At 37.0% G+C, this 27440-nt stretch overlaps 2 protein-coding genes across 3 annotated transcripts in view; both read right to left on the minus strand.

The window, feature by feature from the left end:
* Positions 1-1153: 1153 nt before the first annotated feature.
* On the minus strand, positions 1154-14104 carry LOC129241379 (lipase member H). The gene is made up of 6 exons (XM_054877661.1): positions 13879-14104; positions 13675-13811; positions 8399-8534; positions 7333-7664; positions 1770-1971; positions 1154-1642 (listed from the first exon to the last, which is right to left on the minus strand). The coding sequence occupies exons 1-6, from the start codon at positions 14013-14015 to the stop codon at positions 1570-1572; spliced, it is 1017 nt and encodes a 338-aa protein (XP_054733636.1). The 5' UTR covers positions 14016-14104; the 3' UTR covers positions 1154-1569.
* A 4568-nt stretch (positions 14105-18672) lies between these two features.
* LOC129242310 (angiopoietin-related protein 7) overlaps positions 18673-27440 on the minus strand; it is a 41221-nt gene continuing 32453 nt past the window's right edge. The window contains exons 3-7 of one of the 2 annotated variants that reach the window (XM_054878886.1): positions 26435-26568; positions 26086-26245; positions 19489-19946; positions 19249-19396; positions 18673-19179 (exon numbers count right to left, since the gene is read on the minus strand). In XM_054878886.1, coding sequence (XP_054734861.1) covers positions 19023-19179; positions 19249-19396; positions 19489-19946; positions 26086-26245; positions 26435-26568 — 1057 coding nt within the window. In that variant the 3' untranslated portion in view covers positions 18673-19022. Of the gene's footprint in view, positions 19180-19248; positions 19397-19488; positions 19947-26085; positions 26246-26404; positions 26569-27440 lie in introns of both variants that reach the window. The other variant, XM_054878885.1, reaches the window with a different exon arrangement.

The following is a 27440-nucleotide window of genomic DNA, read 5'->3' on the forward strand; positions in this document are numbered from 1 at the left end:
TCCCTTTTAGGGTGAGTAGTAAGTCTGTAATTGACTGTTCTTTCAAAGTATGAAGTACAGGGTTGGCCATATTAAACTGACCCATTGAGTAACCCTATAACTTTTTACTGTAATTTGAAATCTAAGGTTTACGTCAACAAGCCAAAGACACTAGGCGCACTTAAGGCCAATATCCGACGGGAAATAGCCGCCATATCGGCCGAGACGCTGGCCAAAACTATGGAAAACGCCGAAAAACGGGCACATTACGCTATACGAGCTAAGGGCGACCACTTGCGCGATATCATATTCAAAAAGTGATGTAAACGAATCTCCTTGAACTAAATTAAATGTTTTTCACAATGAAACACAAAAAAATATTTCTTTTTCCATATTTTTTTAATAATCACATGGGTCAGTTTAAGATGGCCAACCCTGTACATATCCAAATACGTGCTAAGGGCGACCACTTGCGCGATATCATATTCAAAAAGTGATGTAAACGAATCTCCTTGAACTAAATTAAATGTTTTTCACAATGAAACACAAAAAAATGTTTCTTTTTCCATATTTTTTTAATAATCACATGGGTCAGTTTAATATGGCCAACCCTGTATATAGCGAGCATGTTGAAATGTTCATGCTCAATCAATCAAAATGTTGAAATATTCATGCAACTATTTTCAAACATGCAGTATCTCTGTTAATAAAATTTAAAAAAAAATTTAATAGCTATTAATTCTTATGAAACGATTTCTTCTTCTGTATACCCCGTTGCAAAATTATAAACACATTACCATTTTGTTATCAAGATATAGTCCACACTACAACGAAAACCTAGTAACTTTGCACAAAATTTTTCAAAATTTCGTCAAAACTTGAACTTTTTACTTTTTCTGGCAATGCTCTTTTATAACCCGATGAATTTTAGTATAGCGAAGTGCAAGTTTCAAGTGCCTACAAAATACTGTTGATTTTTGATATTTTTTTTTTGTACTTTGTGTGGAAGAAAACGCAGTTTGCAATTTAATTAAAAAGGAATTTTATTATAAAGGAAATTTTATTATCAAGAGACATTCTAGATAAATCTTTGAGGACTGCTGATGAAGAGACAGTCCTTAGTCCGATATATACATAAATACAGATAAAAACAGATATGTATATGTACATAAATACGAGTCCTTCGGTTAATGCAGAACCGACTAACGGTTAGTGCCAGTTGTTTCGTAGTTTCAAAGCTTATATATTTTTTCTATTTCTATACGATATTTTTTATTCTTTTTGAGCGAACATTGTTTTTGTTCTTATCGATTTGATGATATCCATTTGATAAAGCAAATATTTAGGCAACAATTGTCCATATTTGATAATATTTTATGACAAAGTTGATATTAACAAAGGTGGTGGACTTTAGTCTTGTATAGACTGCGTGTACTGTGGAACAGGGTGTTTCATGTAATAAGAAATCCAGGGAAAGTAATACTTTTAGTGTAGTGTATTTACGAATATTAAGCTTCTTAATCATTCTGTGTTCGCACATATCTTCCATTTAGCCAAGTTGCACACCATTCATGCTTGCGCAGTCTTCAGTCAGAAGTTCGTACTTGCGCCCATGCCATAAGGTGGTGCATCATAGGTTGGCAGATAATAATAACCGGTCGCACTGCAAGGTTTGAAATAAAATATGAAACGAAATTTTTGTTTTTTTTGGAAATGTAAATTATTTCCAGTAAAATTATTGAAATGTAATTTTTTCCAACACAAATATGTGCAAACTGTGATATACTCACCTTCTCGACACTTCCTCTCCCATATACACCACTTCACTATCATCCACCGCAAGATTCGGAGCTCCCGTTTTTAGTTTCCTCCGACAACCATTCACATTCAAAGCTTTTATGCCATTTAGGGTACAGGAGATTGCCGGAAAATTCTTTGGTTGGCCTATAGACTCGGCATACAAGAAGACAGCGCGATTATGGCTGCAGCTGTCTGTAGAGCATAAAATTTGGTCAATTTGATATAATATGACTCAGACTCACTTACGTGCAAGTAGATTTTAAAAATATATGCATTACATGTAGGTGGCGCAAAATTAATCATCCAATTTTGTTTTTGAATAACTTTTTTATGAAATAAAAAATTATAATTTGAATGATGAAAGTCTTTATATTGAATTTACGCGTTCCTTTGTATACTGCAGCTGTCTACGTAGTTCACAAGCATCTTTTGCAAAAATTTATAAATCTTCTGATTGGGTGATTAATTTTGTGCCACCTTGTGCATATGTACATATGTATATACAGCTATTCCATATTGACTGTAACGGATTTCCTACCTTGTTTCCATCGTATCCGATTCCGCACAAGAGCTGAGCAAGATCTTGCTGAAACTGACGGAAATGGGCTTGAAAAAACTAAAATTTTTTTTTCACGAAAGTTCCATGTAGAGGTGGCAAAAATCAAAAAAAAAGTCCCTAACAAGGGACTTGAATAAGTCGAACAAGCGATTTGAATAAATGCGGTATCGTTGCAAAGGCTTTAAGCCTAACAGTTGGGTTGGTTAGTTTAAGTGGTGGTTCGTCCAGCAACAAACTAGCGCTTCCGCACCATTTTGTTGCCACATCCGCGTTACCAACTTGCTTACCAGTTATTTACAGGATGACTATATCCAGTCTGTGCGGTTCAGGAACCTTATCAGGTTGTTGACATCTAAGCCAGACAGCTGTTCAAGACTCTCGAACAGCGGTTGGTTCAGTGTTGACAATCTGTCCCTCCATAGGGTAGGACATTCACAGAGGAAATGAAAGATTGTTTCGCCTTTCTACGGTTGTTTGCAACTGTGACAGTAGGTGTGGTAAGTGATGCCCATTTTGGCTGCTTTTTCTCCCACAGACCAAAAGCCAGTTATGACTGCCGCCCAGGTGTCCCGTCGTTTCATGTTTATCAATGTTGACGATTGCTTGAGGTTGTAGCCCGTTCTGCTAATTTTTCATTGCGTCTGGTCTCTCCATATACAGTCTGCGATTCGGAGGTATTTTAGGGAAATTGTACTCTTGACTTCACCTAATGGTGTGAATACCGATTCTGCACGAGCGTTATTCATGGCAGATCGTTTCCTTGCCCATTCATCTGCTTTTTCATTACCTTCAATGCTCCGATGTCCCGGGACCCAGATTAAGGTAACTTTATGGTCTTCACTCAAGGTGGTCAGGCTAGTCCTGCTTTGTTCCACCAGTTTAGAGGTTGTTGCCGCCGACTCCATTGCCTGGATTGCAGCTTGACTAACCGAAAGAATAACGAAATTGCCCTTAAAAGAGGGATCTGCGATTAGTAGCCTACAAAGCTCCCCCACTTCCACCTGGAAGACACTGTTGGTATTAGGGAAACGCATAGGTTTTTCAATTTGAAGTATTTGAGCTCCAACACCATAATCCATTTTACTGTCATCTGTATAGGCTGTAGTGTCGAAGTTGTTTAGTGAGAATCCCTTATTCCATTCTTTCTTAGATGGAAAGAAAGTGACAGCCTAATAGTATTTCAGTTTGATTATCTTGATAATTTTTCCCACAAAATATTGTTTTATAAGGAACTACCTTTTAATTTTTCATATTTCGTTCCATGTGGCATGTTTTATGGTTTAAAACATTACCATAAAGAGTTAAGGGTAGTCAGAATCCTCAAAAAATTATTGTAAATTTTTTTGTTTTTTCATTTTCTTAAAGTATAATATCTTAAAAATGTTGTGTGAAAATTTGAAGTGAATCCGACAAATACTTTTCGAGTTATTATTATTATTAGAAGGCCATTACGCACTGCGACCAGAGCTGATCTATTGTGAAAGGCCTATTTTGTAACCCTAGAGTTTTAGGCTTTTTAAAAATTTTAGCACAATTTTGGGTTTGTTGTTCCAAAGATTGCATGGAGATACTACGATACCACCAAGGTGGTGGTCTCTGTGTGCCCAACGCAGGACATTCACAAAGCACATGTTCTGAGCTTTCTATGTCCATTTCGCAAAAGCGGCAGACATTGGTCTCAGATAAACCAATATTATTTAGATGGTACCTCAGGCTGCAGTGACCTGTAAGGTATCCTGTTAAAAGACGCAGATCAACTCTGTTTAGTGAGAGAAGTTTGTCAGATATTCCTTTGTTGGGACTTAGGAATAATTTGGCTTGACGCTGACCGGCACAGTTTAGCCAGTGTGCGGCAAGTTTTCTTTCTTCCCATTTCCTAAGGAATTCATTAATGTGGCCTTTTGTCAGTCCACAGAAAGGCTCAGGACCAGTAAGTTGCATATTTGCTCCTTGTTTTGCAAGGTCATCAGCCATTTCATTTCCCTCATGTCCTTCATGTCCCTACTACTTTTCGAGTTATTCAACAATTAATAAAGGGCGCTCGGGCGCTCCGGAGCGTTCGTATGCTGAAAAACACTCGAGAAGGTAGAATGCTACGTAGGCAACAGCAAATCGATATTTTGGAAGCTGATTTGTATAACTTTACATAAATCGATAACAAAACTTTAAATGCGTTTTTCTCAAAACTATGTTTTTTGAACTGGTGTTCACTGCAACTTAAAAACTGCTTGGTAGATTTAAAAAAAATATATACTGCTTTCGAAAAACAAGAAAAAAAAAATCTCGTGCCTGATCGAAGGATTTTTTTTCTATAATTTCGATTTTTTTTTAACAATTAATTGTCGGTTTTTTTCTCGAAAATCTGAAAAATATTTCCTTAGACCGCCATATTCTTAATTTAATTTTAAACAACTTCGATCAGGCACAAAATTATCATTTAAGAAAACTAATTTCACTTCTCCGATTGATTTTAGATGAATCTCCAAGGACTTGTGACGATCACAGCAAGGGACTTCTGGAGAAACGAACTCCACACAAACAGCGATTCTACAATTATTAAATTTTTTTTTTGAAATTTTGCTAAAGTCAAGTAGAGATATGATGTATTATTGCTATGTTTTTATTTTTGTAAAAAAAGCAATTGACTTGCAAAAAAAAAAAAGTATTTAAAATCATCATTATTTCGGTCTTCAGAGTACCCCTAACTACTTAATTTTCTTGGGCATTTATTTACTTACATTCGGTAATTTTTTTTGGTTTGGTTTAGTAGAGCATTTTTAAACAGTCATACTTCAGAAGTCTCGGAAAATATCTTGTTTAAAATGTTATTTCTCAATATTTTTAATGATTTTAGTTTAAATTAAATTTGAAAATTACAAACTAGACCCTTTTAAAAAAATATTATGAGGCATGTTCTGCAAATCGTTTTCGGGCAATATTTTCGCATTTTCCGTTTTCAAATCGTTTGACATGTCCTGTAAATCGTTCCGTTTTCGTCGTTTTTTTTTTCGAACATCAGCAAATCGTTTTTTCACCCTGTTCTGGAAATCAAAATCGTTAAAATTTTCCAGTTAAATTTTCGGCAACTTAAACGCTAGCGGTTTGTGACATTCTTATAAACTGTTTGTTGAAATAAATTTATTAAAATGTGAGTATTTACTCAAAATAACTGCATATATTTATGTAAATAAAAGTATTTATTTAAAATATTTAAAACTTATTCAAAAACTTTTAGGGGAAAACACAAGAACTCCAAGCAAGAGCTAATTTTAGTCGAGTTTATGGAATCTCATCCAGATTTGGCGAAGCATTTTTCGAAGGGCGACAGAGTTACTGTTGAGGAAAAGTGGAAAGAGCTAACGACGCTGCTAAATGCAGAAGGGCCGCCCCAAAAAGATGTTAATGGATGGAAAAAAGTATTTAGTCAAATATTAATATAAATATTTTTGAGTTGTCTTTTTTCAAGATATGGTCTGACTGGAAGGGGCGCATTCGGAAAAAGGTTGCCCATAACAATCTAGAATCGAGGGCAACAGGAGGTAGACCCTTTAATAAGCATGTACTGACGAGCAACGAAGAATTTGTTGCAAGAACTTGTGGAATTTTTGCAGCCGTTGAGGGCATAAACCATTCTAGAAGCTTAGGGACAGAAGAAAATAATAGCGCTATCGAATCTGAGGAAGAACGTCCCCAAACAAGTAGAGAAGCGGTGGCTACCCCGAGAGCTGCAAAAAGGCCACGAGTGTCAACGCAGGACAGCCTTCAGACGTGTATGGTAACGCAATCTACTTGTATGGAGAAAATATCCACCACTTTAGATAACATTTGCGAAAACCAACACAAGATTGCAAAATCGCAGAAAGACGAAAGGGAAGAGATTCGACGACTTTGTCGTGCTGCTGAGAAACAAAATGAATTGCTGGCAGAGCAAAATCGCTTGAAGACTCACCTCAAAATGGACATTATCTCAAAATGGAGCAGTTGCAACTGGAAACAGTTAAAATTAAAATGCTTGAGATAGAGACTAAAAAATAAATATAAAAGAATCTTATTGAACTGTTATGTATATATTTACTTTTAATATGAAAAAATTTTATGTTTCATAATATTAAATTTCTAGCAATAGAATCTCTTATATTTCTGCCAACACTATATAAACTACTTTTTTCCTCATTTTCAGCAATTTCCTCATCAATTGGATTATTTTCTAATACGCTTTCTGTTTCAATGTCATCTATTTGATTACTCCTACATATGTTATGTAGTGCGCAACAAACATTTATTATCTTCACTACCTTTCGCTGTTTCGGCTGTTTCGAACTTAAATTCGAATTTAAATGAAATCGGACGAATTACAGAACACCCAAAACAAAATCGTACGAATTGCCATTTCGGATCCGAATTGAAATCGCAAGATTTTCAGAACATGCCTGTATATTTTGCTTAAAAAATTGTGAGGATAATCAAACTTAAAACTGAATACTATCAGACTTAAAGCCATTACAACGATAAACTATTTATTCAAATCGGATCCGAAAATGTTTTAGTACCTCTTGTTAGGGAATTCTTTGATCTCTTCTCTACCCATAACTTCTGTGAACAAAATTTGAAAACTTTTCCAAGTCCATTTCCGTCAGTAGGAGCATGAATTTTAGCGAAATCGATGGCCTAGTTTTATAATCTGGTTACATTTAATTTCGAATAGCTGTGTGCGTATGTTTGTAAGTACGTATGTACTTACTTATGGTCGAATGAACAAGGTGGCGCAAAATTAATCATCCAATTTTGTTTTCGACTGACTTTTTGCTAAATAGAAAAAAATGATTTTGAGAGATGGATATCTTTATTTTGGCCTGCTTTGCTTGATTGCTTATCTACTACAGCTGTCTAGTTCACAGGTGCAAAAATTATAAATCTTCCGATAGGATAATTAATTTATTATTGATCAATAATTTTGCGCCACATTGTATAAACATACATACCTATGTACTTACATTGCTCAAATATCAACTGCTTGGCTATCAACAGCACATCCACATCGCCACACCCTGGTTGTGGGGTGTTTCCAAAATTTGGATAAAAATCGATGTTGCCGCGTGGTGTGCCATCGCCAAATACGGGAAAATCGGTGTGTATTACATCGACAAATTGCGCAGCTGAGCGGTGCAGGCCATCACTTGAGAGCGGAGTGAAAAGTGGCAAAGCCGGATCTAACCCGGTAACACGACCCAGACTGCCATTAAAGTAATCACCAATATTGCCGGCAATGTGCGCACCTAAACTATGACCGATGATGTGCACGTCAGCGTGAGCGATCTCGTGCTTGCTAATGAAATGAGCGGAGGTTAGATTATTTAACATTATTAAGCATTACTTAACCTATGCATATAATTTACATTAGGGCGGATCGAGACATTTTGTTGCTCATAGAAGCATTAAACTAATTATTTTATTTTTATTATTATTTTAGTAACAGAATTGTATAGGCAGCCGAAATTAATGAGTTAAAAAATAATTGGCCACAGATATTAGGAGGAATAAAATGCTGAATAAAAAATCAAACTTTTCTGAAGACGAAATGTATTCAGTGCTGACTCACAGTACTCAAAAGAATTAATAGGCGCCTACGATTCGTCACTTCTCTGCTCGCCATGTTTGAGCTCTGCCCACTTGATGGAAAATTTGCATGTGAAAGCAGTAACGAAGTTATCGTTACTATTGTTTAGTTTTTGGTTTATAGCCAATAAAAATATTGAGAAGTACGAGAATCAGAATTAACGAGTTGAAGCAACAATGGCCAGTATGAAAGCGACCTCACTAACACTCATTAAATGATTTCCAACAAATATAATATAATTTTTGGCACCTACTTTCCAGTGCTACCAACATTTGGCTCCTTATACCAGTTGCTTCATCTTTTCACTACTCGCTAACGCTTGCCGAATCGAAGGCAACTAATACATGCCCATAAACATTAAGGCGATATGTATGAAGATACTTTACTATCCTATTTTGGATTATTAATGCTAAATTTTGTTGCATCGTTTGCTTCTTACTTACTCTAGAAAATCTTTCAATTGCTTGGCAAAATGTTTCGCAACCTGTGCAACGGCTTTACGAGTGGTCGGATAATCCAGAGCTGCAGCATCAGACCAGTCGGCGAGCAGCACGTTGTCCTTACCTTTAGAAAGATATGCTTCAAAGAAAATTAATGTTAGCGTTAAAACTTTTCAAATATTTTTCTTTTCAGTAATGCAATACATTAACATCTCGAAAATGATCAGAAAGTAGCGGGAATGTTTAAATAAAACAAAACAGAGTTAAATTTCAGGCAAATTTATTTTATCTCCTTCAAAATATGACCCGCCTGAAGCAACACACTTGTGCCAACGTTTAACCCAGTCCTCCATGCACGCCTGGTAGACCGACGAAGGGACAGCCTTCAGCTTCTTCGTCGCATTCTCTTTGATCTCCTCTATCGACTGAAATCTCCTTCCACGAAGTAGTAACTTCAACTTGGGAAACAAAAAGAATGGCACGGACCCATATCAGGTGAATACGGTGCTTCCACTATGGTGTTTAGTCAACTAATCCAGCACAATTTGGGCTCGGTGCGATGGCGCATGCAATATTGCGCAAGAGTTGTTTGCCCACATTTCCCGCCGTTTGCGACGTACAGCATCTCTCAAATGCTTCAAAATGGATAAATAATATTATTTATTGACCGTCTAGCCCGATGGAAGGTACTCATGGTGCACTACGCCTTGGCAATCGAAGAAAACAGTCAACATCAACTTCTCGGTACTTTTTGATCAAAGGGTACTTGTAGTAGGGGTGACCACCAAGTTTAGTATAATTGCAAATAAGAAAGTATGCAACTAATTAAGAATAAATCATTGCAGTTGTAAAATTTTAAAATATAAGTAATAATCTGTGGCTTTAATGCCGATATTACGAGGGGTGCCTTTTATATTTCGAGAGAACAAAAGCAAATTTTCGTTTAGAGAACAAAAACAAATTTTAATCATCGAAAATCACTTTATTGTTTCTCAAAATATTCTCCATGAAGATCTATACACTTTTGCATGCGTTTGAACCAATTGTCGAAGCACTTTTGCCACTCTGAATGAGGTACCTCCAAAACATCATTCCGAATGCCGCAACCGCTTCTTCAGGTGTCGAAAAACGTTGACCTCTCAGTTTGTTTTTTACGTACGGGAATAAAAAAAAGTCATTCGGTGCCAAGTCAGGACTATACGGCGGATGACCCATTAATTCGATGTTTTGGGTGCTCAAAAATGCAATTGTTTGAGCTCGCATTGTCCTGGTGAAGAGTGATCCGTCTTTGGCGATTGGTTTTTAATTTCTTGGAAGACAACTGGCAAACAAATGGTTGTGTACCACTCAGAATTTACTGTTCTGCGTTGTTCTAGTGGTACGGTTGCGACATGTCCAGTTTTTCCGAAAAAACAGGCGACCATTTGCTTGGAAGTGCTTCGTGCGCGAACAACTTTTGTTGGATTTGGCTCATCTTGAAACACCCATACAGTCGACTGCTGCTCATACGCGTAATTTCATAGACGTGTTTCGAAGCCCCGCGATCGTATTTTTTGAGCATTTCCTTCGACCAATCGACACGAGCCTTGTTTTGAGCGATTGACAAATTGTGTGGGATCCAACGCTAACAAATTTTTTTGACAGTCAAATATTTATGCAATATTGAATGTATGCTGGTCCCACTAATGCCTAAGATTCTTTCAATCTCACGATAGGTCACATGACGATCTTGCAATATCAGTTCGCGCACAGCATCAATGGTTTTCGGAACAACAACTGATTTTGGACGACCTTCACGAAATTCGTCTTGGAGTGAACCACGACCACGATTGAATTCACCATACCATCGATAAACACTGGTCCTTGATGGAGCTTCATTGCCAAAAAATGAATTAAGTTCATCCATGCAATGTTGCTGAGTTAATCCACGTCGAAAGTTGTAAAAAAGAATCGCACGAAAATGTTTACGATTTAATTCCATTTTTGGACCGAGATGAATCTTTTAAGTTACTGTAAACAACACAATAGCGGTGGTATTTCAAAACGTTCTGAGTACGTAAAAGCCAAAAAATGTCAAACTTTGCGATACAGCTGTCAGTTGCCAGATTGCAACACCTGGGTTGCCAAATCCCGAAATATAAAAGGCACCCATCGTACTTTGACCGCTAGTTGTATTATAAAAGAAAACAAGTTAAATTTTCCTGCCGTACTTAATATCGTATGCCATTCTATCTTCGCATTGTATTAGCACCGGACAGAATCGATGATTAAAGTGATAAGTATTATATAGTCAAAGTATTCAAAAGTACTCAGTACCAAATATAGAAAATTAATGTCATATATATATATATATAATTGGCGCGTACACCCTTTTTGGGTGTTTGGCCGAGCTCTTCCTCCTATTTGTGGCATGCGTCTTGATGTTGTTCCACAAATGGAAGTTTCAGTTTCAAGCCGACTCCGAACGTCAGATATTTTTTATGAGGAGCTTTTTCATGGCAGAAATACACTCGGAGGTTTCCCATTGCCTGCCGAGGGGCGACCGCTATTAGAAAAAACCTACGTTCTCTCTGTGAATTCCGAATGGTAGTCACGCACCCACCCATTCAGTGGCCAGTGCCAAATAGGTTACATTTATTAGAACTTTGACGTGAAGTAACCACATTTTTATTTCCATAGGCAAAGTATATGGTAAGCTCCGAAATTTATGAACTACTCAACACTTTACACCAGTAAATATTCGACTACTACTAGCTGAAACGTATTTGTTACCTACATATGTCACTGTTTCAGCGGAACCATCCCTATAGACCATTTAGCACAAGAGCGCAAACGGAGCTGGCAGGCGAAAATCTCAGAAAATTCAGGACCACGCTTCTTTGACATTAGAATTTAAACGCTCACATTTTGGCAAATAAGATGGAAATCTGTGCAGTACGGTAGATGGACAGCGAGATCTAAAAAAGTGGGTAGAAAGAAAGCATTGTGAGGTGAACTACCACCTCACACAGTTTTTGTCCGGACATGGATCCTTTCGCAAGTATTTGTGGCGTATGGGAAACGTGAACCTACCAAATTGCATTTATGGAGACACTGAGTATGATGATGCCGAGTACATCTTCTTTAGGTGCAAGAGGTGGAAACAGAGAGAAAACAGCTTTGCAAAGAGCTACTGGTGTATTTACACTTGAAGAAATAATCGAAAAAATGATGATAGGCGAAGAAAAATGGAATGCTGTCGGAAATTTCGTGGAAGATATTATTTGAAAAAAAGAGGAGTGAAATCGAGACTTATGCTGAAGAGTATTGAGCATAGGTTTTTCAAATCAGACGACCCGAATCACACGTAGTAACGACGGTTAGCATTTTTAACCCAACCCCGCCGCCCAAAAAAAAAACATGTTATTGTATGGCTGGGAGTTATATACTCATTGTGATAGTGTGCCGTAGTAAAGATTTTGTATAATAATGTCGCGAGATACGTTTACGGTAAAAAACATTAAAGTTTAAATGTTTAGTGTTACATCAGAAGATCAGTACTACCCAGGAACCCAGATATCTTAAAGATCGACTTATATTTTCAAAACCTTGCCATTCGTTGACTTAGTCCCAATGAAACACATTTTTTTGGTAACTAAACGTCAATACTTTGGGTTCTCTGTCCGTCTTTGGAATAATTTATCGCTAAAAATTAAATATATTGGATATGGGAATAAGTTTCCGTTCTTTCTTAGCCAAAGTTACGAGTTATTTAAACAATTGAATAGTAGATGAGATTATGTGAAGTGTGTGCCATTGGAAAGTACAACTTTGCTCCACCTTTTAGGCAGCCTACGGATATCTCTGACGAAAAATTCGAGATCTTTTGACTTGATTGATTCATTGAGCCAGTTTGCGTTGCTCTCATAAGAAGTGAACCACTCTCCAATGAAGGCTAACTGCATTGATCGGAACAGATGGTAATCCGAAGGTGCAATATCTGGAGAATATGGCGGGTGGGACAAGATTTCCCAATTCAGTCCCTCTAAATATTTCTAGACCGATTTAGCAACGTGTAACCTGGCATTGTCATGCAGCAAAATAAGTTTGTCACGTTTACCGTCCCATTCCGGCCGCTTTTCCTTGAGAGCTCGATTCAAACGCGTTAGCTGAAGTCGATAACGAGCGCCAGTGATTGTTTCAGATGGTTTAAGGAGTTCATAATAGATGACACCCTTCTGATTGAACCCGATGCAAAACATAACCTTTGAATAATGAATATTTTTTGTGCTCGTTCTAGTAATATACCGGTGACTTGAAGTTGTATACTATATGTTAGGACTCCGTCGCACTAGTTGACATTCGTTTGAAGCGTAAAGATCATTTTTTATCTGACGTCAAAAATATCTACGTTCGTTTCGAAAAACACGCATTTGCGGGAAGTCATGCTTCATTATTACCTTTTAAAGAAAATCGTAGCTTAAACGTGTCGTATTTTGATCGATATTTACGGGAATCACACCCCATCAAATACAACTTGTAAAGAGTGGTTTCGACGCTTCCAAAGAGGCAATTTCGACCTGAGTGATAAAGATCGCGAAGGGGCACTGAAAATATTCGAAGACACTCAACTACTACAATTATTGCTACTCCTCTTTTTAAGAGGGCGGAAACTCATTTCCATATCCAATATAACCTAATATTTCTTAAGGTATTCAACTTTGTATGTACTTTTTGCGGTTTTTTGTTTAAGCAACGATCACCCAGTGACCGGTGAACACCGCTATGAGTTTCGAAATTGAATGGAAGGGAATTCTCAGCACTTTAAGCGTCCTGCTTCTGTCGTAACAAGGCCAATAGTAAATATTACCATATCATCAGAAGCAGCAATTCTCTCTGTTAACACAAACGTCGAGTTAATAATGCGATTCGGCCGAAACTTCTTTGAATAAACGAACAACGGACAACACAACACTCAATTCGGAAATATATTTTCAATATTTAAAGACGACGTGACTACTTTTTTCGCACCGGCGGAATGCATTGCCGATTTCTTTTCATTTTGTTCTTTAAGCCTGTCGGTTTCGAAATATCAGAAAGGAACCAGCCACTTTTTTCTAGACTAGCAAAATTAGAATTCCAAAAAACTGCGCTCGATAACAAATTGACTTGGTGACGTCATACACGAACTCAGAGGTATTTGGAGTTGTGTGTAGTTATTAGGGATGCCACAACTCCTCGATAAATGTATGAAATATTACCACGCCTCTTTAGGTTCACTCGCCTTTTTTCGTACTTACCATTTCTCAACGGAGTAATGGAGAAATGAGAGCGACTGCTAGTAAATCCATGTATAATCAGTTTGATATCTGTTTTCGAAGGCAGCTCTTGCACTTCGTTCAAGATGAGTTCATCACTTCCAACACCTGAATTCACGCTAAATAATTTTAAAATAATTAATCTTAAGCGATTATTCTTCCACATTTCAATTTCGAAATACCCACGGTTTTTGATAATAAATATTGGCTTTCGATATTAGTTCATCGAGTTGTATGTTATGTCCAAACACTGCAGTTGCTTGAACGAAGAAAGTGGTGCTTTGCATTACAACAACAAGTAACAACAGTTTCACAGACAACATTTTGAAGTTTTTGTTTGTTTAATTTATTTAAAAAAATATTTTTTCTGCGTTTTCACACTAAAGCAAGAACCGATTTTTTCATACGACCGCTCGTGCGTTGGCTGAAGATTTATTTTAGCCGGATTTTCCGAAACCTTCTTATATTGCTGAGATTGGAGACTCGCGATAGTATAATTTGCTTAATCGCGTGTTATGCACAATTTTTAATACGAGTACGATAAACTTAGGAAAATTACTTGCAATTTGCATTATAACTTTGATGGCATCATAGGTACTAGAAATGGCATTCATATTTTACTTAGATCATTAAGCGTTTGCGCAAGCAATGCGCAATGCACCACACAGTCAATTCTAGATAAGGCAGTCAGTCATACAAATGTTTAATAAATTACTCTGAAATTGTATTTAATTGAGATACATATTTTGGGTATTTCTAAATTTGAAATAAATTTAAGAAATTTCAACCGCAAACTCTCAGCTGCTTGCATTTGATTAATGGATCCCTAATAGGGAAACGATTGACAGTTTGTACCTTAAAATGCCTTATGCTCTTAAAGTGCTTTATGCCCACCACCGTCAAAGGCGGTCAGCCGCAAAGGTGCAGTGGTCACACAATTTATTCGTACACTTACACCTGATACTTAGCTCAATTTATACTAAATAACGAAATTTTAGTATATTCGTAGAGTGTAACATTTTTATTCAATATTTAAGGAACAAAACCTGTAAAATTCATTTCTGGAATTAGAGAACTTAAGCGGTTACATACGCCCAGAATTTTCACCAAAAAAAAACGATTTTTTTATTCTTTACAGTTTTATGCGTATTTCTGTGGAAGTCAATTGTAAAAAATTCCCCATTGAAACAAAGTTATGGCAGCAAATGTAACTGCCCGACGAGAGTTTGATGCGCACAGGTAGCTGTCCTTCGTTTGAGGCAACGAAAATGCACTTGAAAGTTCAAACTCGTTTTTCTCGAAACTACTTTTTCCGGCACGTTCTGCATGATAACTCATACAGTTTTTAATATTTTTTATGCGGTTTTTTTAAGTATTCGAAAGGGTTTTCTCTATAGTTTGTGGGGCCGGATTTTTGATATTTTTATTAAAAAATTGTATAAACATAATTAAAGCGTGACATTTATGACGTAAAACGCATACTTTTTTTAAGTGCCGTCAACTGCAAAATTTTTTGAAATTCAAAAATCCAGCTCGACATACTATAACTACAACTGTATTCTGCAAGAATTTTTTTACTTTTTACAGATCCATCAACATTTCAAGGAGAAATGATGCAGACCGTGGAGCAACTTTTTTTGCATTGTAATTTGGGTCACGTAATTTTTTATATGCTAATTTTTGTAAAGAAAAATTGAAATAAATTTTTTTGTAAAGTTTAAGTACTAATAAACAATGTATAACATTTTTTTATATTTATTTCCCTTCTAAAAATATATTTTAGCGCATTTTTGGCGCTGGTGGACGTATGTAACCCCTTAAACTTGATTGTTTCCCTATGAAAAATAATAAAAGCAATATTATGAAGTAGCTGCCTGGTTAGGCAAAATGTGACTACCTTTAAATCTCTTGGTGTTGTTGTCACTGATTCCATCATTACTCGCAAATGACGGCCATGACCTAACTTAAGGGGTTTCCATTAACAGGTGTTATTTAAATATATAAAAGGCTATCGAGAGATGATTAATGATTTATTATGGCCGGAATTGGATGGTATTGATCTCAACATCGTTTATTTTCTATAAGATGGCGCTACGTACCACACAAGCAACGAAACCATTGATCTTTTACGGGAATGATGATATGGCCTGATGTTATTTTCCATTATTAACGGCATACCTTCCTCTCTATAATGAAATAAACATCCGATCATTTGTATTAAAAAATAGCATATTTCTTTGAATATCAAAAAAACACCTCTTATTGGAAAACCCTTTAGATGGTAGAATATTTTCGCACCCACCTGATATCGGTGATAGGGCATAGCAGGCAGAGAATTGTAAGGTTGATAAATTTGCGAGAAAGAGCACTACCACTCGTCTTCCTCTTGGTATGAAGATTGTAAGTATACCCCTCTCAACCTACAAACTGCATGGTGCAAGTATCATCTCTGGCATGTTACAAGAAGAATTTGGCCAAAGTGGAATATCAGGCGCTCAAAGGCTCTAGATGACATTCGATTCTTTATGAGGTTTTCACTTCGACCTCGTGGTCTCTTGTGCCCTTCTACAAATATTTTTTAGCGCATATTTGGCGCTGCTGGACGTACTTATGTTACGCCTTAAGAAAATAACGAATTTTATGCAAAAATATTATTCGTACACAGCCATATAAGGAATATTTTATTAAAAAAATAAAAGAAAAAATGAGTATTCAGTACATTGTTGGGCCGCCTTTAGCTTTAATTACTGTCGTTGCGTACTTTTTACCAATACCTACCTTGGTTTCATTAACGGCCATTTTCACTCACTCAACACGTAAAACTGTCTTTAATTACGCCTTTGATGTTATTTTGTGCTTTCTGATTCTCCTTTCTAAGAGCTCCCAGACATGCTCAATTGGGTTCATATCTGGTGATTGAGATGGAGTTTTAAGCTGCTTACATTGGTAAATAATTGGCCTTTGTCTTCTTGAAACAAGAACCCTTTAGCATTCAATCCAAGTTTAACGGCACTATCATGCAGATTATTCTTCAAAATGATTAATTACAGATGTCCATTTTATCATTAATAAAAACCATTTTTCCTACACCTCCAAACCATTGCATTTCCTCCTCCATGCCTAACGGTAGAAATACGATTTTTTCAGCTTTTAAAGCGAGGAGCGCCACTCACTGATTGTTCTACTATGTACGGGGAGTGTTGGTTTTATCCATGATGGAAAGAATAATGAGGTGGCGCCTATCGTGGTCCCGTTACTTTGCACTCAGCGATTTTGACAACTAGTTACGTGATTTAAGCTCCAGTATGGCCAGATTACCATTTTCGTAACTTGATTTAGCATTTTTTTTTTTTTGTTATTTTTATTATTTTTTGTCTCGGAGTTTTAGTTCTTTCTTCATGACATTTTTCTAGCTGTTCTAATTAAAATGTCATGTTTATAATTTTGTAAAATATACATTTTTTAATAATTATTTAAATAATTCACTCAGTTTTATTTAGCTTTACTTTTTTTTAACATCTGGTGGCATTGCCCGCGATTGCAGGTATTGTTGGTGTTCTTCTGCTTTCGGCAGTCAAATCTCTCTCTCGCTACTGCAGTGTTGCCTAGCTTTGGATATTAAAACGCACTAAAATGCCCATTCAAAGAAAATAACCCAACAAATTTTTATTGAATCACTTAAAGAACATTGTATACGTGACAAATTGTCTTTCAAATGTGCGTTTTTCTTTAATAAAAGTATTATGCTTATGTACAATTTAATTTATGAGTTTTTTTTTTTTGTTAAGCGAGACTCTTTTGTTAAGGGAACGACTTTTTTGCTATATTTGAAGTTATGTAACTAGATAAGGTACTCTTTTTGTAAAAATGTCAGTATGGTTTCTTTAGTATTTTCTGATATTTTGTTGCTTATTTTTACAATGAATACAACTCTTAATGTCCTGTGTCTCACTAAGGATTGATGACCGGAAGAAACGATTACACCTCTATGGTTTTAATTCGCATTCAATAAATTCAAAGGCTTTTTAAAATGTGTAAAAAGGTTTTCAATCTTAAGAAGAGTGGAGAGAGGGGCATTTAATATTTTTGCATAACCTTAAATGCAGCCAAAAATTAAATTTGCACTTTCAAATTATCAAATTTTATAAGAGTAAAAAAATTTTCATTAGCACTAAAATCTTCTCAGAGTGGCCTTTTTTAAACTTCTTTTGTATAATAATATAGTTTTTTTTAACCTAAAGTTTTGGTAGCTTTAAATTAAAAAAAAAGAAACAAACACGAAACTTCAAAATTTTCGCATTTTCGGTATAAAAAAGCACTAAATTTATTGCGAAGAGCAAATGGTTGGCAATACTGCACAACTCAGCAAACGTGACGTCACGTACGCTCTGATGGGCGCAATCTTCTTTCTATCATTCTTGGGTTTTATCCACACAGTTTCAGTGAGGGCGAATTCAGCTTGCTCGTCTCTTAAAGAGCGTTTGATGCATTGGAGTCCGAGAGAGTCTATTGAGAATTATAGAATCGCGGATTTTTTTAGAAAATCAAAGACAATTTTTTCATGGAACTAAATAACTTTATTCTGTCATGTACCTATTGCCCATTTTGATCAATGAACTTTCAGGCAGCATCATAATACAAATTTCAAATACAATATTCCCAACGACTCCCGTACTCAACGCGATAATGTGTGAGTGAGCCCTTGAAAATTTTAATTCTCGTATGTATGCCTGCAGATGAGTTCATGGTGAACATTTAAAAGATGCCATTTTTCACAAATAATTTTTAAGAGTCATATTTTGAGTAAAACTAATGAAACCTGAAAGAATATAAATTTGTGCATGTCTTATTTTAAAACGGCCGCCGTAGCCGAATGGGTTGGTGCATGACTACCATTCGCCGTGATTTATTTATTTATTTATCTATTTATCTTCTGAAAGACCCTTTATTGCAATTTTGCAAATGCTAACTCAGCACTAATTTTGTACAACATGGCATTACATTTATTTCAAATGTACGGTTGTGAAAATTAAAATTTAAATATCATAAAATACATTTTACATTGTGACATATACATATATACAGACATACATACATACTAAGTTAAATAGTTAACATTGAAGCTCGATTTGAGTATATTTTGTGGCAATAAGGTAACATTTAGAAACTGTTGATTTTCTTTGATACAAAACATTGAACACAACACCATTTCAACGTCAAATGGCAAATTCGTTGCACCCATCAAAGGAAGCGCCTGAGAAGAGAGGTACAGACACTCGTATTTATTTCATATTCAAGTAAAGAAAAAATCGTACTCGTATGCTGTTGAACTATTTGCGTTGCAGATCGCCATCATTGCCCACCGGGCGTATCATCATGCGCACAGCTTTCAGCGAATAAGCGGCTCCACGAAACTCATTCCAGTACACGCCTTCATACAAAGGTGTATTGTTGTAATTTTGGGAGAAGTATTTGCCATTCAAATTACTACAATAAAGCAGGAAAATACATAAGCATTCACTTGGAAATTAGATGGCAAAGATACTTTAGAGATACCTCATGTCACACCAGTTGTACCACCAGGCGCCGTTGCGCGACTGCGCACAATTGCAGTCCACACAGCCATCATTGTCGTTGTCGAAGGTCGAGAATTTGCTGCCTGCATGGTAGGTAAGCGAGTCACCGGCATCACCCTCGTACTCTCCTACATAGAAGTGGAAGTAAATTTAATTAAAAATATTTTACATATTTTTTTTTTTTTATAAATTTTATATGCAGCTTCACTCACTGCCTCACCTAATAAATTGAGCGCATAGTCTTCCTTCTCGCTGCCAATAGCAAATAAATTATAGCGCGCATACCGATTTACACCATCGAAATCCTGCAGCAAAATCAACAGTTCATGCACTGCCGACGCAGTGAGCGCATGCAATTTATCCAGGCCGATGAAAAATTCACCACCCAAATTGCCAAAGCCAGCCTGATATTCAAGCCAGCCGCGATAGAAGTTCAATTTGCCATTGAAACGATTCTGAATAATAGTCCAGCCGCCGCCAAGCGTCTCCTCGTCGCAACGCACATAGAACGGTTCTGATTCGGGTGTGAGTTGGAGGCGCAAGATGCCATTCGCAGTTGGGGCGTCTTGGGCACAGCTGGTGACGAGCGGCTCCGTTGGATGATTGGTGGCGTAGAAGTTAGTTGACGATTGGCGATTGTTTTGGCGCCGAATGCTGCTGAGACGGCGAGACACCATGCTGCAGGTATTGGAATGGAATTGAGATAAATACACACATACAAATATTTTAATTGCGAGTAATTAAGAAAATTAAAAATAAAATACACCAATTTGAAATATTTTTATTACTGCCATAATAACTGGTGAGTCAGTTGGGTTGTTAAGAATACATTTATGTATGTACCCACTCGTACGCTCCTAAGTTAATCACTCTATCCATTTACTGTAAGAAATTGGCTTGGCTTAAAACCTAATCTCTTATTTAAAAATAAAATTAAAAAATATTAATAAGTGGCGCGTACTCTTCTGTTAGGTGTGTGGCCAATCTCCTCTTCTTATTTGAGGCGTGCATCTTAGTGTTGGTCCAGAGACCTACAGTTTTAAGCCGACTCCGAACGGCGGAGGAGCTTTTCCATAGCAAAAATACACTCGGAGGTTTGCCACTGCTTGTCAAGGGTCGACCGCTATTAGAAAACACTTACTGACCTTAAACAAGGTGGCGCAAAATTAATCACCCTATCGGAAGATTTATAAGTTTTGCAAATTTCCTCACACCTCAATCCTATTTGACACTTGTGAACTAGACATCTGCAGTATACAAAAATACAAGCAATGGAGCATTTAAAGGTCAAAGTAAAGAATTCCAACACTCAACATTATTTCTTTTATTTGGTGAAAAAGTTATTGAACCACAAAATTGGCTGATTAATTTTGCGACACCTTGTATTTTTGCTTCTCGGTGTATAATATAATAAAAAACGCGTACAAGATTAATTGTGTAACCACCGGGCCTTTTCGAAGCCTAATATTCCAAAAAATAAAGACCCCGAATTCGTTTGACAAATTTGGAAATTTACTAAAAAAAATTCTGCAGGCGGGTTCGAATTAGCTGCCTAATTGGCGATGATGAAAAACGAATGATCAAAATTATGAGATGCAAAAGCGGAGAGAGCTGCTGGCGGGTATCTGGTGACAAAGCCTCACTGAGAGACGCTCTACAGAGGATCGATGCTACCGCTCTGCGAAACTGGCAGACCAAATGGAACGGTAGTGGGAAGGGAAGAACCACTTTCACTATGATCTCCGACATACAGAAATGGATCCGGAGAACATATGGAAACGTTACCTTCATGCTGACACAGTTTTTAACTGGGCATGGCTGTTTCAGGCAGTATTTGTGCAAATATTATATAAGCACACAGACTTCCCATTTTGCCTATACTACCAAGAAAAACATGAAACGCCTGAGCATGCCCTGTTGGAGTGCTCTAGATTTGATGGGGAACGAAGCACGTTCAAATATCGGCGAGAGCATGACAGCTACTAGCCTAGTACAATATATGCTAGAATCTGAAGAAACGTGGAACTATGGTTGTAACGTAGCCTCAACAATTATGCGAAGGCTGAGACCTGATGACAACGAACGCAGACAAATGAGTGAATAAACACATCCTGTCCCCTCGAAGGAATATCTTAACTGGTAATACCGAGGAGAAAAAGCAGAACAGCGAGGCGATGGGGTGGTTTAGTCCGTAGGCACTACGAAACTCAGTTCAAAAGAGCCGGGGAATATCGCATGTGAATCGGGCATAAGTATGAGTCGGTTCATGCGTATCTTTAGAAGATTCCACCTCCAAGGTCCGCATACCAAAAAAAAAAACCCACGCATAGGTCGAAGAGCGAGCAGAGTTCAACAGCAATAAAAATTACATACAGGATCTGGCACTCGAAGTATAGCTAATTCAAAAAACCATTAATTTAGTTTGGAAAATTACTTTTATTCAATTGAAAGTAAGAAATGTGTGAAAATATTACAAAATTAAAAATGAATTTACTTTTGCTCGATATGACCACCTTTTGCTTTAACTATGGCCTTGAGACGGTCCAGAAACGAATTGAAAGCGGCCCGAATGTGACTTGCAGGTATTTTGGCCCACCCGCGGACAATGGCTTTTTTCGGCGCCTCGAGCTCGGACCTTGCTCTCCAAAATGGCCCAAAAGGAATAAACCATCGGATTCGCGTCTGCTGAATTTGAGAGCCATCGTGTGGTAGTTATGCAGTTTGGAACGTGGTTTTTTAACCAATTTTGGTACACTCGAGCTGTGTGAGACGGTTCCAAGTCCTGTCGGAACGTCCATGGTCTGCCACCGAAATATTTGTCTGCCCACGGCTTTAAAAGCAAAGTCCAGACTAATTTCTTGATAATATTTCGTATTTACCTTGACGCTAGGCTCGCTGAAAATGATTGGAGAGCGCCTATCTACGATTACAGCGGCCCAAACTTTTACCTGTGGCGGGTGCTGTCTCCTGTTGCCCAATAGATGACTCGAATTCTTGTATGAATGGTCGGTCAAATAAACCCTATCATTTTGAGAATTTACGAATTGCTCAATTTGAAAAATGTTCTCTTCAAAAAAAGAAAAATGTTCGGAAATTGACTGCTTTCGGCCAAGCGAAGCAATTCCTTCGCTCTTTCAAGTCTGGCTTGTTGCTGCTTTGGTGTGAGGTCAGGCGCCTTTTGGATCGTGTGAGGCTTGGCTTTGAGATCTTTTTTCAGCATGCAGCGGATGCTACGATCAGATATTTTCAGTTCTTTCGCCATTTAATAGGCACGTCGGTGATTTCGCTTAAGTCGTTTCTTCACCTTTTGAACCATTTCACGTGACGTTTCAGTCTTTTGATGACCACCTCCATGACGTTTCGCGGTGCTACCAGCATCATTGTAATAAGTAGTGATGCGATAAATAAAACTTTATTTACTTTAAGGGGGAGGTAGGGTTTAGCGCTAAAAAAAAACACTTTTTTTGTGAATTTTTTACAGAAATATGGCTTAAGATACTTTAATAAAATCAGTTACATGTTATTGTACATCTTTTCAATAAGTTTTTAAAAAATATTAATAATAAAATATTGACAAATAAGCCCATGACAGAGTTTTTTTGGAGATATGTTTTTCGAGAGGTGCTCTACGGTGCCAATCGGCATTCGTCGTAGAATTATCTGAAACTAAAAAAGTCGAATTTTTCAGTTAAAGTATGACGTAATGCTCCCCCCTACATTAATAAAATTTTTTTTTTTTCATTTTTGTAGTTTTGGTGGCAAAAAAACGTAAAACGAGCATTTTTGGCGAAAAATTTCGCCATATTTGTAAGTGAAAAACAACCTTAAAAAACAAAAAATAAAAAAAAAACAGTGTAGGGGGGAGGTATTTTTGATTTAGAAAACGTGTGCCAAATTTCAAAAGAATCGGTTGAATAGTTTCGGAGTTGTGATTGGCACCGACTTTTAAGAAGTCGTTTCGGGAAAAACGCGTTTGAAAAAATGACTCTGAGAAATTATCGATGCTCCGCATTCGAGGTAGAGTGCCTACAAAGGCTATAACTTTGAGAGTTCTGGTCCGATCCACTTAAAATTTTGACACAACATTCTTGAAATGATTTACTATAAGATGAGTGAAGAAAAAAATTTCGATTTTGTGACCCTACCCCCCCCTTAAGGTGCTCGAGCTCACGAACAATCGCTGGTTGTGATTTTTCAGCCAAATATAATGCAATCACACTATTACGTTTGAAATCCATTACTGATTTTCTTTTTTCGCGTTTATTCTCGGCAAAATGCTTCCGCGTGCTTGTGAACAATACTCTGAACTCTCTTTTAGCCAACTAATAGACAGCTGAAGCCCGTGCACTAGCTGCGTGAGCGGTCTGAAGTTGGTTACACTTCGAGTGCGGGACCCTGTAGATGTTATGATTGCTCTTATTTGTAGGCCTGTGTAGTGTTTTTGTTGACTTTTGCTGTTGTAGCAGTGTAAATATGGGGAATTTATGTGTATGTATGGGGCATGCTGCTAGAGTTACAGAGATATCAATCCGGGTCATTCCGGTAACGCAGAACCGACTGCCGTGGGAACGATTGACTTTTGTAGGTTAAGTTGGGTTAGGTTGAACAGGACACCTAACAATAATTTTATTTTGCCATTTTAATTTTCAGAAAAAATTATGTAAAAATATCAAATATAAATGACACAATGCTATTTCACCATTTTTACTTAAAAAATGATAGTGATTAATATTTTTTGAGAGATTAAGCGCAACCTCAGCACCTTCTTATGTCTCTCAGTACCTTCTTTAAAGCTGATTATTTCAATTATAATTGAAGGTGACAATTTATTATGCGCATCACGATTACCGCACACTTAATTTGAATTGATTTGCATTAAATAAACTTAAGAATGCTGAGTGACACAAAACTCTTTGATCATTGCGCCACAGCAAAGTGTAACCCATCGACCTACAAACTTACTTGCTGGTTGACACATCATTGTAATTCTTACTGCTTACACCAGCATGTCTGTACCTATATATGTATAGACATACATGCAGCAGCTACAAAAACTGATTGGCACTTGGGCATCAGCGATGAAGTGCGTCTCAAACGCAACGAGTGCATTTCGCGATTAAATTATGGAATATATCCATGCAGAGAAAACCGAAACTTGTGACGCAAATAATTGGTTCCGAACTACTTAGTAAAATTTTGAAAACTACGAAGCACTTCAGTATGCAATTACAACTGCAATGGCCGACGAAATTGGAAAATTAGATTCGGAACATGATTTGACTTTGCTATTGATTACATTTGATCGTGATTCGCCGGTACTAAGGAAAGGTATGTCAACGGATTATTTTAATCGAAAAAAGAAGCAGATGGCTACGAAAACAATTATAAATGCTTGAAACTTGACTTGAAACCAAGCTTTAAAAAAAAAAGAAAATTAACATCTTGCCCATTCATTTCAATAAATACTACCAGGTAGCGTGGCTGTCGTAATGACACACTTAGATCTGTCGTAGATCCATTATGGTGCCACTGGAACTTTTCCTCACACTAGAGAGGTACTCATCTTTAAGGAGTTAAGGGTAATCAAAAATTTGGATTTTTTGATTTTGCATTTTCATTTTCGTTCCGGAGCGTTCGTTAAACTTTAAATGCGTTTTTCTCAAAACTATGTTTTTTGAACTGATGATCACTGTAACTTAAAAACCGCTTGGTAGATTTCAATAGAATTTATACTGCTTTTGAAAAACATAAAAAACTCGTGCCTGATCGAAGGATTTTTTTTGGTTTTCAAAAATTTCGATTTTTATAAACAATTGATTGCCGGGTTTTTCTCCAAAATCTGAAAAATATTTTCTGAGACCGCCATGTTGTTAATTTTGAAACAAAAGCTTCTATGTATTAATAAAACTAATTTTTCTTGTCCGATTGATTTCAAATGAATCTCCAAGGAGTTGTGATGATCATCGCAAAGAACGTCTGGAGAAACGGGCTCCACACAAACAGCGATAACTTTTACAATTATTAATTTTTTTTTTTTAATCTAAAGGGTTTTCCAATAACAGGTGTTATTTTGATGTTCAAGGAAAAATGCTATTTTTTAAAATAAATGATCGGATGTTTATTTCTTTATAAAGAGGAAGGTATGACGTTAATAGTGGAAAATAACATCAGGCAAATGACCACCACGACCACGCTTACAGGACAGTATCCTTTTCATGAAATTTTTCATAACCGAATTGCAAAGTGGCTGCCCTATGTCCTCGATAGTCTCACGAATTCCATCTTTGAAGTCTTGAATCGACCTTGGGCTGTTGGCATAGACTTTCTCTTTCACCTGGCCCCAAAGAAAAAAGTCACAAGGTGTTAAATCACAATATCTCGGTGGGTAATTGTGATCACCTCTTCGAGAGATAACACGGTCCGGAAACGAATCCCGTAAAAGATCAATGGTTTCGTTGCTTGTGTGACACGTAGCGCCGTCTTGTTGAAAATAAATGTTGTCCAGATCAATACCATCCAATTCCGACCATAAAAAATCGTCAATCATCTCTCGATAGCGCAATCCATTCACCAATAACACCTGTTATTGGAAAATCCTATACATTGAGGCTATTTAAAGGCGAATGAGTGATTGGCACTTCCTATGCCGTTGCGGTCTTAAATTCCCAGAAAAGTGTAGGAACGCAAACTAGTCATAGTTCCTAAATCACTGTAAGTGCCCCAGTTTGGTGCCTACGTTTTTTCCTGCTGGGTATCCTACTCATAAGACATATTCCACTTACATATGTACATACATTACATATACGCATCTACTCACTTTGACAATTTACTAATATTCGCTTCAAGATGATTATTCAACTCATTGACTGCTGAACGTGTCGATAGCAATAAAGTGGCCAATGAATCAAGTCTGTCTTTGTCTGTGGGCATCTGCGGCAATCGATCGACGGCATCGCGCGCTGTACGCAAGACGATTTCTATAAAATTTAGCAAAAACCAACAACACAGTATTTTAGTCTTTTTATTATACAATCACAATACATGAATGCAATTGAGCATGAAGCATATTTGGCATATTTTTCGCAAAGCACCATAAGCAATAATTAAAAAAAATTTTTGAAAATGCCCATTCTGACCTTCTTTTTGTCTCTCATGAATCAAGTCACCTTTCAATTCGTCAACATTGCGCTTTGTCTGGCGCTCCATGTAGTCGAGAGTGTCGAGACGTTTGAGAAAGTCTGCTTGCTGCACAGCCAATGAGTCCAAACGACCCATGTTATTCGATTCAAATTGGCCCATCCTGTAAGCAAATAATAATTAGATTGTAATCGATTTGAATTTAGTGCTAAAGACGTAATTGAGGAAATTATAAGTTTTATAGCATGCTAATTTTTATACGAAAAATAATAATCTAATGAAGCCATGCTAAATTAAGATGGTGGCCAGATAATAAATGAAACAGTATTTTTTTTTTAATTATATAAATTGCTGGGTTCTAAAACATTGCTTTAGTTTTTAAATACTTCTAGTTGTAGCTTAAAAAGTCATCTCAATAAAAGTTAGAATGGGAAATATATCTTTTTTGTTTTAAACAGGTCCAGCTACTCTCCAAAATATGTTTGGATGAAATTATGCCGAACGACTGGAACCTAAGCGAGTTCTGCCCTATCATCAAGAAGGGTGATCCTACAAACTGCGCAAATTACCGTGGGATTAGTCTACATAACGTCTTATCGAGCTTATTATGCGAGAGACTGAAGCTCATCGTCAAAGAACTGAGTGGACCTTATTAGTGCGGCTTCAGGTCTGGCAAGTCTACTATTGGCCAGATTTTCACGATGCGCCTAATCCTGAAGAAAAACCAGGAACGACAAATCGAAACACACCACCTTTTTGTTTATTTTAAAGCAGCTTCCGATATCACCAACAGGAACTGTCTCTACGCCTCTATTTCTGATTTTGGTATCCCCGTATAACTAATACGGCTATGCAAAATGACGTTGAGCACTAGGATAAGCTCTGTTAGGAACAGAAACGACCTCTCCGAGGCGTTCGATACCAAGCGAGGTTTCAGACAAGGCAGTTCCCTTTCGGTTGACTTCTTTAACCTACTTCTGGGAAAAAATATTCGTGCTACTGAGTTGAACCGCTTTGGCCCTACGAGTATCTACT

The sequence above is a fragment of the Anastrepha obliqua genome, chromosome 3, assembly GCF_027943255.1.
Source record: "Anastrepha obliqua isolate idAnaObli1 chromosome 3, idAnaObli1_1.0, whole genome shotgun sequence".
NCBI classification, from domain to species: domain Eukaryota; kingdom Metazoa; phylum Arthropoda; class Insecta; order Diptera; family Tephritidae; genus Anastrepha; species Anastrepha obliqua.